Below are 12304 nucleotides of genomic sequence, written 5' to 3'. Positions count from 1 at the left end.
ACTTTTGTATATTTTTTTCCTAGGAAACAGGGCGTCCATCTAAGTGCTTACATGTTTGTTTACTTTTGTTTATACACGTCTTTACATTTAAACAACTTCTACCATGTAAGAATAGTCAGTAACTTACAATGAATTTTATTATTCAAAAATAAAGAATACTATAAATAAAAGAGGTGGTTAAAGAAGCTTTTATCACTAGCAACTCGACAAGAGTAACAAAACGATCGTACTGAAACTTGCTGTACATCTAAATTTGTGTCTTCTGAAAAGCAATGAAATATAATTTTCATTTGTAACATCTATACAATATATAGATGAAGCTTGTCATGGTTATTGAGGGATTGAAGCGATTTGCCATTTTAGTTTATAGCTGTCAGAACTTGACTACCTTGACCCGGCACAGTCTTTCAGCTTCAACAGCCCGCGTTTCTTTTTCTACTCCTTTCCTTTTAAGGCCAACGTCGCTCTTTTACTATATTTATTATTTAAAATCTTTTATGCTTTTAATATTGCATATAATTGTTAGGACAGCTTGACAATATCCCCAGTACCAGAGAACCTCATTCATTGGGCGTTCTTTTTTTCTTTCGTTTATTCACTTTCTATATACTTCATGGATTTGCATAATTTCTAGTTCTTGAGTTATGTGTCAAGACTCTGAAGGTAGGAATTTCTCAAGGAATCGTAAATATGCAACTGCTGTAAACTATCAGCAGCCTTACCCTAAAAGCAGTAGTGGGAAAATATATAGATCTGCTTCTCATCCTACAAGATATAAAGACTACCGACTAAATGGCCAAACAAAATCGAAATTACAGAGCTTGGCATTCAATCCCTCTCAAACAATTTCAAACATTACGGAAGAAAATAGTTCCAAATTAGCAACGAAAGCTCCTTGTTTTCAATCAGATACAGACGTACTCCGTAATTCACAGACAATGGGACATGAAGGACCTGTCTCATTCAGTACATCGAAAGAGTTGGCTTTACAAGATAAGCTAGGTGAAACTAACAAAAGTGGTAAGCACTCTATATTACACTACAGAATTTTTTACTAATAGTGAAGCAAAAGATTATTTGAACAGTTTGCCGAGTTACACCCTGGACACAGGAAAAATTACGAATGATATACAACTTACGACAGGCTCTAATCTCAATAGATTCAATACAAACAATAAACGGATTTTGGAGAGAAGTTTTTCCGATAGCAAGAAGCTATCTCCAAAACGAAACAAAAAGGAGTCACCCAGTCTTTATAGGGGTTCTTTCAATGAAGATAATCAAGAAAATTATGGTCTTGCTAGTCCATTAGATAGAATCCCCAGTCTTGTTTCTGTTATTCAAAATGCTAAATCTTCCAGTCAAAGCGTTAATAGTGAATGCTCAGTTTCTAATGCTGGTGGATCAGATACCGAGCTCGATGATGATCCTTTTGAATTAGAAGACGATGATTTGGCGGCCCTTGACTCAATTGAAGTCCAGTATAAACAAAAGTCCCTTCATGAAAGTCAACAAGGTTCTGAAGTTCTATCCGTGGAAACATCACACAAGGTTGATAATCCTGCACCTGTTCTTGATTACGATGAGGATGGTAACGTTCAACCGTCTAATTCCAACCATACCCCTGTAGAAGGTGTTGATGACAATTTCTTGGATGATTGGGATGATTCTTTCGATAATGAAATACCAGCTGTTAACCCTGCCTACAGTTTTGTTGAATCAACTATAATTGAAGTAAATGATGATTTCTATATTCGTGATGAACGAAATTATCCCCAATTGAAGATCGTTTTGTACAATGAAAGCGATGAGATACTGAAACAAGTTTTTCTTCGAGAAGATTGGTTAGATACTCCCGTCTACATAGGCGATTTGGTATATTTGGAAGCTGAATTTAATTCATTAAGGGAAGCCATCATCGATAACTCCAAGGGATTTGTAATAGTACATCCAAAATTATTACTTTCAGCAACTGCCGTAGCCGAATCTTTTTCGTGTATGCGCAAAGCAGCTCTTTCAGACAGAGTTGTTAATTATGGTTTGCCAACGAAACCCACCGTTGCTGGTAATATTCTTCATGATCTGTTCCAAAGTGCTCTGAAGGATCAAGAAAATGCTGTAACAAACATTAACTCAATCCTCGAAGATTCTATAAAAAAATACATGATAGATATATATTTTGCGGATTTAAAGGTTGATGAATGCCGAGAAGAAATTAGCGCGCGTGTTCCACTTTTTTTTGAATATTGTAAAAAATTTTTCAAAAAGCATTTTCCGGTGAATCCAATGAACGGGGAAAGAATATCTCAATACAGAAACTGCTTGATGTGGAGGAATCTATATGGTCTCCCAAATATGGACTGAAAGGAAACATCGACGCGACTGTAGAAGTCCTACTGAAAAGTTCATCAGAAGATATTCTTACATTAACCGTGCCATTGGAACTAAAAACAGGGAAGTATATAAATAGCATTAGCCACTTCGCGCAAAGCTTATTATATACTTTACTAGTCTCCGATCGTTACAATATACGTGTTCAAAATGCTTTATTATGTTATTTGGAAAATAGCAGCCTGGTTGACTTAGAGGCATCAATGTCGCAAATTCGTGGTTTACTTATCGCCCGTAATACTCTAGCTCAGCACAATATTCGTCGTTCTTTACCGGCAATGCTTAAAAGTGAACATCAGTGTAAGCGCTGCTATGCAGTTAATGAATGTTTCCTTTATCATAAAGCTCTTGAGAATGGGACTCCTGAAACTTCAGGTGTCAAAGACTTGTACAGTTCAATTACGGATCAACTCGGCGAAGTAGAATTACAATTTTTCAAGAAATGGGAAAGACTTCTCACACAAGAAGAAAATTTAGCATTAAGAAAAAAGGGCGATATACTTACGACAAATCTGTGCGAGTTGGATTTATTAGGGAAATCGTTGTGTGGACTTACGATAAAACAAGAAAAAACAATACCCCTTGAAATTGACGAAACCATCTATTATTTTATACTTAGTTCTCGAAGTCCTGGACAAATAAGAAGCTCAAGCTTTAGTATTGGAGATCGTATTTTCGTTTCAGACGAAGAGGGGCATTGGTCCTTAACTAGAGGTATAATAAAAGATATAAGGGACGATAGCATCTGTATCCAAACATTTCGACATTTAATAATTCCTTGGAAAAAGTTGGATAACTTCGATGCCCAAAATAATCAGGTGTTTTATGGAAGCTATCATAGAAAGGAACATAACTACCAAGAAGTTACGAAGACATTTAGAATTGATAAAGATGAGTTTTCTGGCGGTATAGCTTCAGTGAGGAGTACATTAATTGGTTGCATTTTACCTGATGCTCCACTTATGATAAAGGATATGATTATAAATTTAAAGCCACCCACATTCAGTACTTCGAATTGTCAGTTAGAAGCTTCGCAAACAGAAGGTTTAAACGAAGACCAAATCAGTGCTTTAAAAAAATGCCAAGCTGCTAACAATTACGCGCTTATTCTTGGCATGCCAGGAACCGGTAAGACTACAACAATTGCACGGTTAATTATTTCATTTTTAAGAAAGGGTGCATCAATACTTTTAACATCGTTTACACACTCTGCTGTAGATAATATACTGCTTAAATTGCAGTATTCAAACTACGATATACTTAGGTTGGGGTCAAGTCATAAAATCCATCCAAAAGTCAAGGAATTTTGTCGTACAGCCGACGATATTCCGAATGATTTAGAATTCATTAAAGAATTCTATGAAGCACCTCAGATAGTGGCATGTTCCGCACTTGGAGTATACCATCCTCTGTTTCAAGTCAGGAAGTTTGATTATTGTATAATTGACGAAGCATCTCAAATACCGCTTCCAGTGTGTTTAGGTCCTTTGATGCATACTGAAAAATTTATTCTGGTAGGTGATCACTATCAGCTCCCACCTTTAGTAAAAAATCCCAAAGCTGCGAAAGGTGGACTAGTCAAAAGTTTATTCAAGTTGCTTTCAGAGAAGCATCCTGAGGCTATAGCAACACTAAAATTACAATACCGCATGAATGGTGATATCAATTCTTTATGTAATAATTTAATTTACGGCGGTAATTTGCTCTGTGGATCAAATGAAGTTTCTGTAAACAAGCTCTATTTACCTTTAAATAAAGTACCCACTAAAAAGCCTGGCATAATAACAAACATGAGTTGGATTCACCATTTACTAAATCCGGATAGCTCCGTTGTCTTTTATAATACCGACTTACTTAATAATCTGGAAAATAAGAAGGACAGAATATTGGAGAACCGGACTGAAGCTTCGCTATTAGCTTGTGCGGTCCGCTCATTGTTGGAAATGGGTGTAGAAGAGAAACATATTGGCATCATATCTATATACAAAAGTCAAGTTAACTTGATTGAACATGAACTAAAATCGCATGAGGAATTGGAAATCAATACAGCTGACAAGTATCAAGGTCGAGATAAAGATATAATCTTCATATCGTTTGTTCGCTCGAATTTAAGGAAGAATGTAAGTGAAACACTTATTGAAATACTTGCTAATACCATATTAATAGGTAGGGGATTTGCTGCGTGATTGGCACCGCATAAACGTTGCTCTGAGTAGAGCAAAAGTGAAATGTATAATGTTCGGGTCGTTAGCTACACTATCGAATTCAGTGGTAATGAATGAGCTTATTACGCTACTTTCCAAAAATGAATGGGTCTATAATATTCAGCCTAATGATTTAAAGGATATACAGGATGAAAATCTGATTTCAACTTTGTCCAAATCCTAAGAAAGTGAGAACATAGAACATAGTCAGGAAAGTGTTAGTTACGTCCAACTTTTTAACTTAATTTAGAACGTAGTTTAGATAATGTCAAAAATATATTATAGGGATTGCAATCGGTAAACGAAAGGACTAAAGAGTTCATAAAAGTATTTTATCTGTTAGCATAATAACAGGTAAAATGTAGCATTTACATAATAGAGATTATTGATTTTAAAATATGCCGTAAAACCATTTATTTATTCTCGCCATGCTACATGTACATCATCTGTTCTAAACCTTTGAGTAATTGTAGAATCTTCTAAAGAACATATTCCGCCCGTTTTGAAAGCAAGCAAACCTGCTTGAGCAATCATAATCCCGTTATCGATACAGAACCTCTCATCAGTAGCATATACCTTGGCACCTCTGTCCAAGCACATTTCTCCCATCATTTGTTGAAGACGATCATTACAGCCAACGCCCCCTACAATTAGAACCGAATCAGCACCGACATGGGCCATGGCACGTTCTGTTATTTCCACCAACATTGCAAATCCGTTTTCCTGCAAAGAATAACAAAGATCCTGTTTTGTGATTTTACGTTTACTATTTTCGTCCATGGCTTCATTTGCAGCCGCTTCAACACCAGAGAGTAAACCAGAAAATGAGCAATCCATTCCTTTTACCGTATATGGAAGCTCAACAAATTGAGTCCCGCTAGTAAACGTTAGTAACTCGCCGGGCTTAATTTTCCTCTTAGATCATACCGTTTAGCTTCTTGCATGATATTGTAACCAGGTGAAGGTGCGTTTGATAATCCAATTACGCGTGCGAATCTATCCAAGCAGTTTCCAATCGCAATGTCTAAAGTTTCACCAAATATTCTATATTTTCTTTGGGAGTAAGCTATGACTTGTGTATTTCCACCAGACACATATAACACGACAGGATTCTGAGCACCCGTAATTTCTCGTCCCATCTCGATGTCTATAAAGTAATTAGTTTTGAACGATTTTATAAAACATACGTCCTATGCAATGGTTTACCGCTACCAATGGTTTCTTGAACATTAAGGAAAGAGTTCTAGCTACAAGAGCAACGCTATTAAGAGGCGCACCAATGCCAGGTCCTAGAAAATCAAGAATTAGGAAATAGAAATTTAATAAAAAATCTTACCCTTAGTAAAACAGATGCAATCTATTTGGGAGAATGAGATTTTGGCTTCAGCGAATGCTTGTTTCATTAATGGGATAATCCACGCACGGTGATGTCTAGCTGTATCACTAGGTAAAAATCCCTGACCTGGAGGAGTATTATAAGTATGGCGAACATTTGCTAAGACGATTGCCTCTCCGTTAGCAGCATGTTGAATGATGCCAATTCCTAATTTGTTTGCTGAGCCTTCTAAACCAAGAGCGATCATAATCTATTTTCTTGAATCAAAATATACAGAAATTTTGCAAAAGTCGATTCCTTTTGTGCTTTAAAGGAACAATACAGCAATGTTCCTTTCAATGGGTGATTAGAAAAAGCTGAGGAGATGGTAGAAAAATGATGACTTCACAAGATATATTTTCAAAAAGTACAAAATCTAATAGCTCTTTATAAAATAAATTGCCCTACTGAAGTATCTTGTATTACAATTTCAAAATTTCGGTGGAGGTAGAGGTATAAGCAAATATTTTAGAAAATCTGAATGTTCAATGAAGTTAGTATGGGCATGGAGTTTATGGAGAGCACAGCAATGTTACATTGTTTTTTTTCAAAATTTTTAAAATATACTAACTCGCATAAATGACATTTACTCTCAAATGTCTGTAACCTCATCTTAAAACTAATTACTATTATAATAGCTGGCAAAGGCTAGGTAGTACGATGTGCACCCATAAAGTACTAAAGTCAGTTAGTAAAGGAGCATTTAACATTAGGAGTCAATTATACCTTTCTACGGAAATCATGATGAGAAGGAGCCTTTGAAGCCTTTTCCAAAAATTCTAATGATACGTTTTGTGTTTCAGATCGGGGTAAACGTTCGAAAGTTAACAAACGGCGAGACCCTAAATCAATGTTAGTGTGAAAGAAACCACCAGCAAGTTTACTACGTACAATGCGTAAATGGTTGAACACTATTATATATTAAAGAGAGACAAGGATGACGAGGAATGTCCTCAACACTATATTCCTCCGTGATAGTAGGAAGCCAAAGTACTAATCGGCCATAGTCGGCTAAGTGCTTGGCTGCAAAACAGATTAGATCGAAAACCATATCACTAATCTGATATTGCTCCAGCTTAGGATAATGAGATGTTGAATTTGAATTTAATTGATTGGGAGTGGAAGAACCTGACGAAGATTTTGCTATTTTCTTTGCACCTGCGCGAACCCCATAAGGAGCTTACAAAATGTTAGTAAATATACTTGTTCATCACGAACTTACGATCACAAACAATTGCATCAAGTAAAAAATTTTCCCTGAGGGGACAATTGGTTACATCTCCAGTAAAAACATCTAAAAAGGAACCTGCAAGTTGATACTGGGTAAAGTTAGATCGTATTGATTTCCCTCCTTTCCCTCTCATCTGCCTTCCATCAATGTCAGAACCTAAAAAATTATGTTAATAAATCAAGAGAAAGTTCAAACTTTAGCGTACCCATAGTAAAAGCACCGAAATAGCTACACGTGTATAGGAAGCTTCCTGTGCCGACAAATGGATCATATATCAATTTACCCGGCATCGCCATAGCCATCTGGGCTGTTATAAGTGAAAGTTCAGCATCAAAGCTAGTGATCCCTATATAATTTCTTCTTTTCAAATCAAACTTGTCAACGGCGTCTCTTGAACTACCACCGCACCATCGACCAAAATACAATTTTGGTCCTTCAATATCTTTACTGCGGTTTTCCAAAAGGGTGAAAATACATTCAGGACGCTTCATCGAGACTAGACCCTCCAACTTCATGTATCCAAAATCATTTATGATAGATAATTGTTCTTCCATCGTTCGTCGGGTGCCAAATGTTTCAAATGTGAACTTATATGAGGTATCCTTTTGATATTGTAGCCAAGGAGGTGAAGGAAGCTTGGAAAGATAATCATGTAAACTTTCGAAGGTATCTGCAAAGCCATATAACTCGTAGATATTTTTACAGAAAATTGATCTTCGAACCCATTTAGAAGCAGACGCGTCATCATCAAGTTCTACTAACAGAAATGGATTTAATGTCGTGGCATTTGCATGGTTAATGGGATATACAGGCTTTTCTCTTGGATAATCTCCAATGCTATTTTCTTGTAGTTCTGAACTTTCCTCGATGCAAGAAGGCTTGACCCATCGATAAGAAATGGACTCAATCTTTGCTAACGTCTCCAATTCAGGTATATGAAAATCAGCATGTGTCGAAGCTAGGTGAAGAAGATAAATAGGCATTTCGACTGAATTATTCCTGCGCTTGCCAATACAGTAGACCGGTATCTTTTAAATTTATAATTCAACTCCAATAATTGCTTAAATAAATTAATTTCCTAAATGCATCCAAAAAATCCTGAAGCGCCTGTTTTTTTCTAAATTGGTCCCACTTGTAGTGGTATACACGTACATGTCAAAAAGTATTCAAATTTACACTTAACCACTTAGAAGCAAATTGCATACATTTTCGTTCCTCAGGTGAGAGAACTTATTAAGAATTTAGTACTTGATATTTTAAAGCTAGATTTCGAAAGAATACCGTAGAGACTGAAACCAAGGCCGGTTTCTTAACAAAGTTACAAATTTTGGAAATGTCTGATTTTGAGATTGATCTCAGTGGTATTCGCGATAAGTTAAAAGAAAATAATCCTTCTGAAGCCATCGTACTTGCTCAAGTGGCTATAGGAAAAGCTTCTGATAATGATGGTCGTGCTCATGAAATGCTTGGTGAAGCTTTCGCTGAGCTTGGAGAAATAAAGAAAGCCAAAAACGCTTTTCGGGAATCAATAAGGAGAAGCGACAATTTAGAAGAGGATAATGGATATGAGAAGTATCTCTGGATGGCCCAAATCATTGAAGATAGTGAGAAATCATTAATGCTTTACGATCGTGGTTTGAACATTCTCTCCCGGCTATACCAGTTGAATTCTAATGATGTCGATGTAAAAAAGAAACTACAAGGAGCTTATTGTAGTGTTGCTGAACTTTTTATGACCGATCTTTGTATGCGAGAAGAAGCTGAAAGTCAATGCGAAAAGTACACTAATCTAGCTCTACAAGTTGATCATACTAATGCTGAAGCATTACAGACCCTTGCGTCTATGCGTATCAGCCAACAGAATTTTGATGAAGCGAAAGAGGCACTTCAAGAATGCCTAAAATCAATTTCGAAAGCCGCCATGGAGGACAGTATAGATCTTCCCACCTATGCTGTTCGAACTTCTGTTGCAAGGCTCCTAATTGAAGTTGAAATGCATCAAGAAGCCCACGATTTGTTAATTTATTTGCAGAAAGAAGATGATGAAATTGTCGATGTATGGTACTTACTTGGTTGGAATTGCTACGTGGAAGCTCAAAACCTACAAGAGCAAGGAAACGCCTCGGAAGATGACATTAAAGAATTGTTGATCAGCGCCAAGTCGTACTTTTTGGGAGCATTGGCTACTTACCAAAAAACGATGTGGGATGATGAAGGGATTTTAGAACATATGAAAGAAATTTTACAAATTTTAAATGAACTCGGTGTTCCCAATCCCGAGGAGGATGCAGGTGAGCCCGAAGAACCTGATTGGGAAACTGACAGCGATGAGAACATGCAGGATTCATAAATAAAAAAAGCAACTTTCTATTGGATAATACTTGGCAACTTGGGTGTGATTTCTGTTTTTTTAGTTTATAAAAACTAATATATTTTATTGGGATTTTTGGAAATGTCTGTGCTTGTAAGACTTTGAATGTCAGTGTATCATAAGTTATCTAAAATGTTTTGTGTTTTCAAATGCAAGCCTGTAACGTTAGATATTGTTTCGATCATAAACCATACCTTTAGATTTATAAATTACAGATGCTAAAACCTTTAAATATCCCCATCCTTTTAAGCTATCTAAACGAACTGGATACAGAAACTTCATCGCTTCTTGAAGGGGATCTTTAGTTTCTAACAATTCCATTCCAAGAAGGTCAGGATCAATAACAAAAGGATCTTCATCTTCATCTAATTTGATTTTTTTTATCCTGGATTCTTCTTGAAGATGTAACTTTGTCATACTCTGATTTTGGTCCTTATCAAATTGAAGTCGCTCATTTTCATTCATCGAGTACACTGCAGTGGCATTTTCTCCATATTTAAAGTAAGGTGATTCGTGTAATTTTAAGTAGATAACTGTTGCACCTAAAGCGGTTCGAAGATATGCTGGTGAATCCCACAATGTCTTAGTCCATTCATCCATTTCCAAATACTGCATAAATTGCGCATTTTCGGCACAGTACGTATGATAATGAAAGCTGATACTTGTCCATTCTTTAAATATGTTATATAACTGATGAAACCTTTTTAACGCTAATCCGTAAGATTGTTGACGAAGTAAAGATTCACCGTCTTCAATGAGAAACCAAATGCATTCCGTTTCCGCAAGATAAATAGGAACTCCACCAAATCGATCTTTGCAAAATTTGGAAAGAGACTGATATGCCAGCTGATTTTCGTCTATATAGAAATAGGTTTTGGCAAGCCGGCTAGCTAGTGCACGATCCCCTCTGTCTAGATCGCAGCAAAATGTCAAAGTACGGATAGCTTCACTCCATTCACCTAAACGAGATAGGATTTTACCTTTTAATAAATATAAGTCAGGAAGAGTAGGAAGGTTGGAAATTGCCTGATCAATCCAATGTAGAGAGCTTGCATAATCAAATGTAAAATATGTAAGACAACTGAGATAATAAAAGTTCCAGAGACATGCAGTAGGATTGTCCCTGTTCGTATTTTGCAGTTCAAATATTAAAAAGTCCTTTATTTTATGGGCAAGTAATAAATTACCTCGTATCAATGATTTTAATAACAAAATAGCTGAGGGTATACCCTTATTTTTAGAATATATGAGCAGATGCTGTAAAAAGAAATCATAGTCAAGATTGGCAATTACCAAAAATTCTAGGATAATGATCTTGATGTTCATTGCATTAGGAAGCAAGTCCAGCAGACACCGAAATTTATTATACAGCACCTGTTTGGGCAATCCTTTGGAAATTATAAGCTCGTGCAAACTTTTGAGATATCTCCATAGGAAATCATTTCGATCCTTGTACTTGGCAATTAACTTACCGTACAAATGTAGAGCTTCGTCATACTTTTGAAACCGAAAATATAAGTTCGCTAGTTGTTCATATCGAAGCCAATCATTCAAAATAAAGGAAGAATACTCTTGAAAAATGCGAAAGGAATCTTCGAAATGAAGATCTAGTTTTAAAGCCAAATTGGGTATGAAACATGCAAGTCTTGAGGACGCGTTAGAACCCAACTTGGGAAATGTTAGAAGATCTGTACAATACGACAGACAACGTTCATAAGAGCCAGAAAGATAATAGGATAAAGTAAGGCACAACCGATATTCCAAATTTTCAGAGTCCAAGTTAACTAACGTCTGCCACGATTGCACCAGAGGGCCATAAAGCCGCAAATGAAACTGAAGATAGGCAGCATCATACAACAAGCCTTCATTTTTCGGGGAAATTCTGATGGCATTTTTGTAGGCATTAAGAGAGCTATGGTAATCCTTTCGATCCCTATATGTGATAGCCAGAGCTTGCCAACAAAATCGAGATTTAGCGTTCAAACCAATTGCCAATTGACATCTTAATAAGGCATCATGATAATTGTTCAATTTACATAAATTAAGTCCTTCTAATGCTATGGCTTCGGCATGTTTTGGCTTTTTTTTCAAGATGGACAGAGTAGTTTTCAAGCTACGAGAAAAGTGACCATCTTCGAACTGATTTACAGCGCGGTCAAACAGGGCAGCCTCTTTTCCAGTAGACTTTTTCATTCGAAATCCCTTTGGAGTGATTCAGCAGTGCAAAAGGTATGGAAAAATAATCAAAATTTGAAGTCGAATTTGCGTCCAACTAAAAATTTTACGTGAAAGAGAAGAACATCAGTCAAAACTTGAGATATATGCAAATTGAGATAAAGTTGAGGCTTTCCTAGCTTTTTGCACAAGCTACGATGGTTTTTTGGAGAGCAAAGTTATGCAAAAATATCTAAATTCGAAAAATAAAGAAAGAACCCCTCGAAATGAGATACTAGAAACTGTACAGTTCGTTGGTGTAAATTAGAAAGCCATGTTCTTGGTGGGATGGAAAAAAAAATATAAAATGAAAAGATAAATGAAGTATTTATTCACGCCCTTTCAGTACTTGCTATTCAGTTGCTTTGCTTTTCTTTTTTTCTAAGAAAAAAATTTATCATACAATATATATTAGGAAAAAGCAAGTATGTACTTTTGCTCTCGACTTTCGCTTTCTCAGAAATTTAAATCGCAATTTCGCATACATTCAAATTCACACTGGAAGTAATATTTTATAA

The 12304-nt window shown here is 36.2% G+C and overlaps 5 protein-coding genes across 5 annotated transcripts; 2 read left to right on the top strand and 3 right to left on the bottom strand.

Annotated features, from left to right (window-relative positions):
- Positions 1–86: 86 nt before the first annotated feature.
- Positions 87–4896, top strand: SOCG_01284 (DNA replication endonuclease-helicase Dna2). The gene is made up of 4 exons (XM_013164239.1): positions 87–1020; positions 1067–2224; positions 2269–4511; positions 4558–4896. The coding sequence occupies exons 1-4, from the start codon at positions 645–647 to the stop codon at positions 4777–4779; spliced, it is 3999 nt and encodes a 1332-aa protein (XP_013019693.1). The 5' UTR covers positions 87–644; the 3' UTR covers positions 4780–4896.
- A 116-nt stretch (positions 4897–5012) lies between these two features.
- On the bottom strand, positions 5013–6178 carry SOCG_01283 (metallopeptidase Pgp2; the record flags this gene model as incomplete). Its single annotated transcript, XM_013164238.1, has 4 exons — positions 5013–5472; positions 5523–5742; positions 5783–5884; positions 5932–6178. The coding sequence occupies 4 exons, from the start codon at positions 6176–6178 to the stop codon at positions 5013–5015; spliced, it is 1029 nt and encodes a 342-aa protein (XP_013019692.1).
- A 228-nt stretch (positions 6179–6406) lies between these two features.
- Positions 6407–8317, bottom strand: SOCG_01282 (tRNA (guanine-N2-)-methyltransferase catalytic subunit Trm11). The gene is made up of 5 exons (XM_013164237.1): positions 7407–8317; positions 7193–7357; positions 6862–7149; positions 6697–6812; positions 6407–6648 (listed from the first exon to the last, which is right to left on the bottom strand). The coding sequence occupies exons 1-5, from the start codon at positions 8182–8184 to the stop codon at positions 6619–6621; spliced, it is 1377 nt and encodes a 458-aa protein (XP_013019691.1). The 5' UTR covers positions 8185–8317; the 3' UTR covers positions 6407–6618.
- SOCG_01281 (uncharacterized protein) lies at positions 8299–9614 on the top strand. Its single transcript, XM_013164236.1, has one exon. It carries the CDS (start codon positions 8535–8537, stop codon positions 9549–9551), a length of 1017 nt encoding a protein of 338 aa, XP_013019690.1. The 5' UTR covers positions 8299–8534; the 3' UTR covers positions 9552–9614.
- Positions 9539–12279, bottom strand: SOCG_01280 (NatA N-acetyltransferase complex subunit). Its single transcript, XM_013164235.1, has 2 exons — positions 9767–12279; positions 9539–9729 (listed from the first exon to the last, which is right to left on the bottom strand). Exons 1-2 carry the CDS (start codon positions 11763–11765, stop codon positions 9689–9691), a joined length of 2040 nt encoding a protein of 679 aa, XP_013019689.1. The 5' UTR covers positions 11766–12279; the 3' UTR covers positions 9539–9688.
- Positions 12280–12304: the final 25 nt, after the last annotated feature.

Source organism: Schizosaccharomyces octosporus (genome assembly GCF_000150505.1).
Source record: "Schizosaccharomyces octosporus yFS286 unplaced genomic scaffold supercont6.3, whole genome shotgun sequence".
Classification (NCBI taxonomy): domain Eukaryota; kingdom Fungi; phylum Ascomycota; class Schizosaccharomycetes; order Schizosaccharomycetales; family Schizosaccharomycetaceae; genus Schizosaccharomyces; species Schizosaccharomyces octosporus.
Note: the sequence above shows the minus strand (reverse complement) of the source record. Positions and strands in the feature narration are given on the sequence as shown.

Coding starts and splice junctions, on each gene's coding strand:
- SOCG_01281 (XM_013164236.1), top strand. CDS start 8,535: ATGTCTGATTTTGAGATTGATCTCAGTGGTATTCGCGATAAGTTAAAA.
- SOCG_01280 (XM_013164235.1), bottom strand. CDS start 11,765: ATGAAAAAGTCTACTGGAAAAGAGGCTGCCCTGTTTGACCGCGCTGTA. Junction 9,730..9,766: donor TGTAATTTATAAATCTAAAG/GTATGGTTTATG, acceptor CTAACGTTACAG/GCTTGCATTTGAAAACACAA.
- SOCG_01282 (XM_013164237.1), bottom strand. CDS start 8,184: ATGCCTATTTATCTTCTTCACCTAGCTTCGACACATGCTGATTTTCAT. Junction 7,358..7,406: donor TTTCGGTGCTTTTACTATGG/GTACGCTAAAGT, acceptor ATAATTTTTTAG/GTTCTGACATTGATGGAAGG. Junction 6,813..6,861: donor TGTTCAACCATTTACGCATT/GTACGTAGTAAA, acceptor ACATTGATTTAG/GGTCTCGCCGTTTGTTAACT.
- SOCG_01284 (XM_013164239.1), top strand. CDS start 645: ATGTGTCAAGACTCTGAAGGTAGGAATTTCTCAAGGAATCGTAAATAT. Junction 2,225..2,268: donor CCGAGAAGAAATTAGCGCGC/GTGTTCCACTTT, acceptor TTTTTCAAAAAG/CATTTTCCGGTGAATCCAAT. Junction 4,512..4,557: donor GCTCGAATTTAAGGAAGAAT/GTAAGTGAAACA, acceptor CCATATTAATAG/GTAGGGGATTTGCTGCGTGA.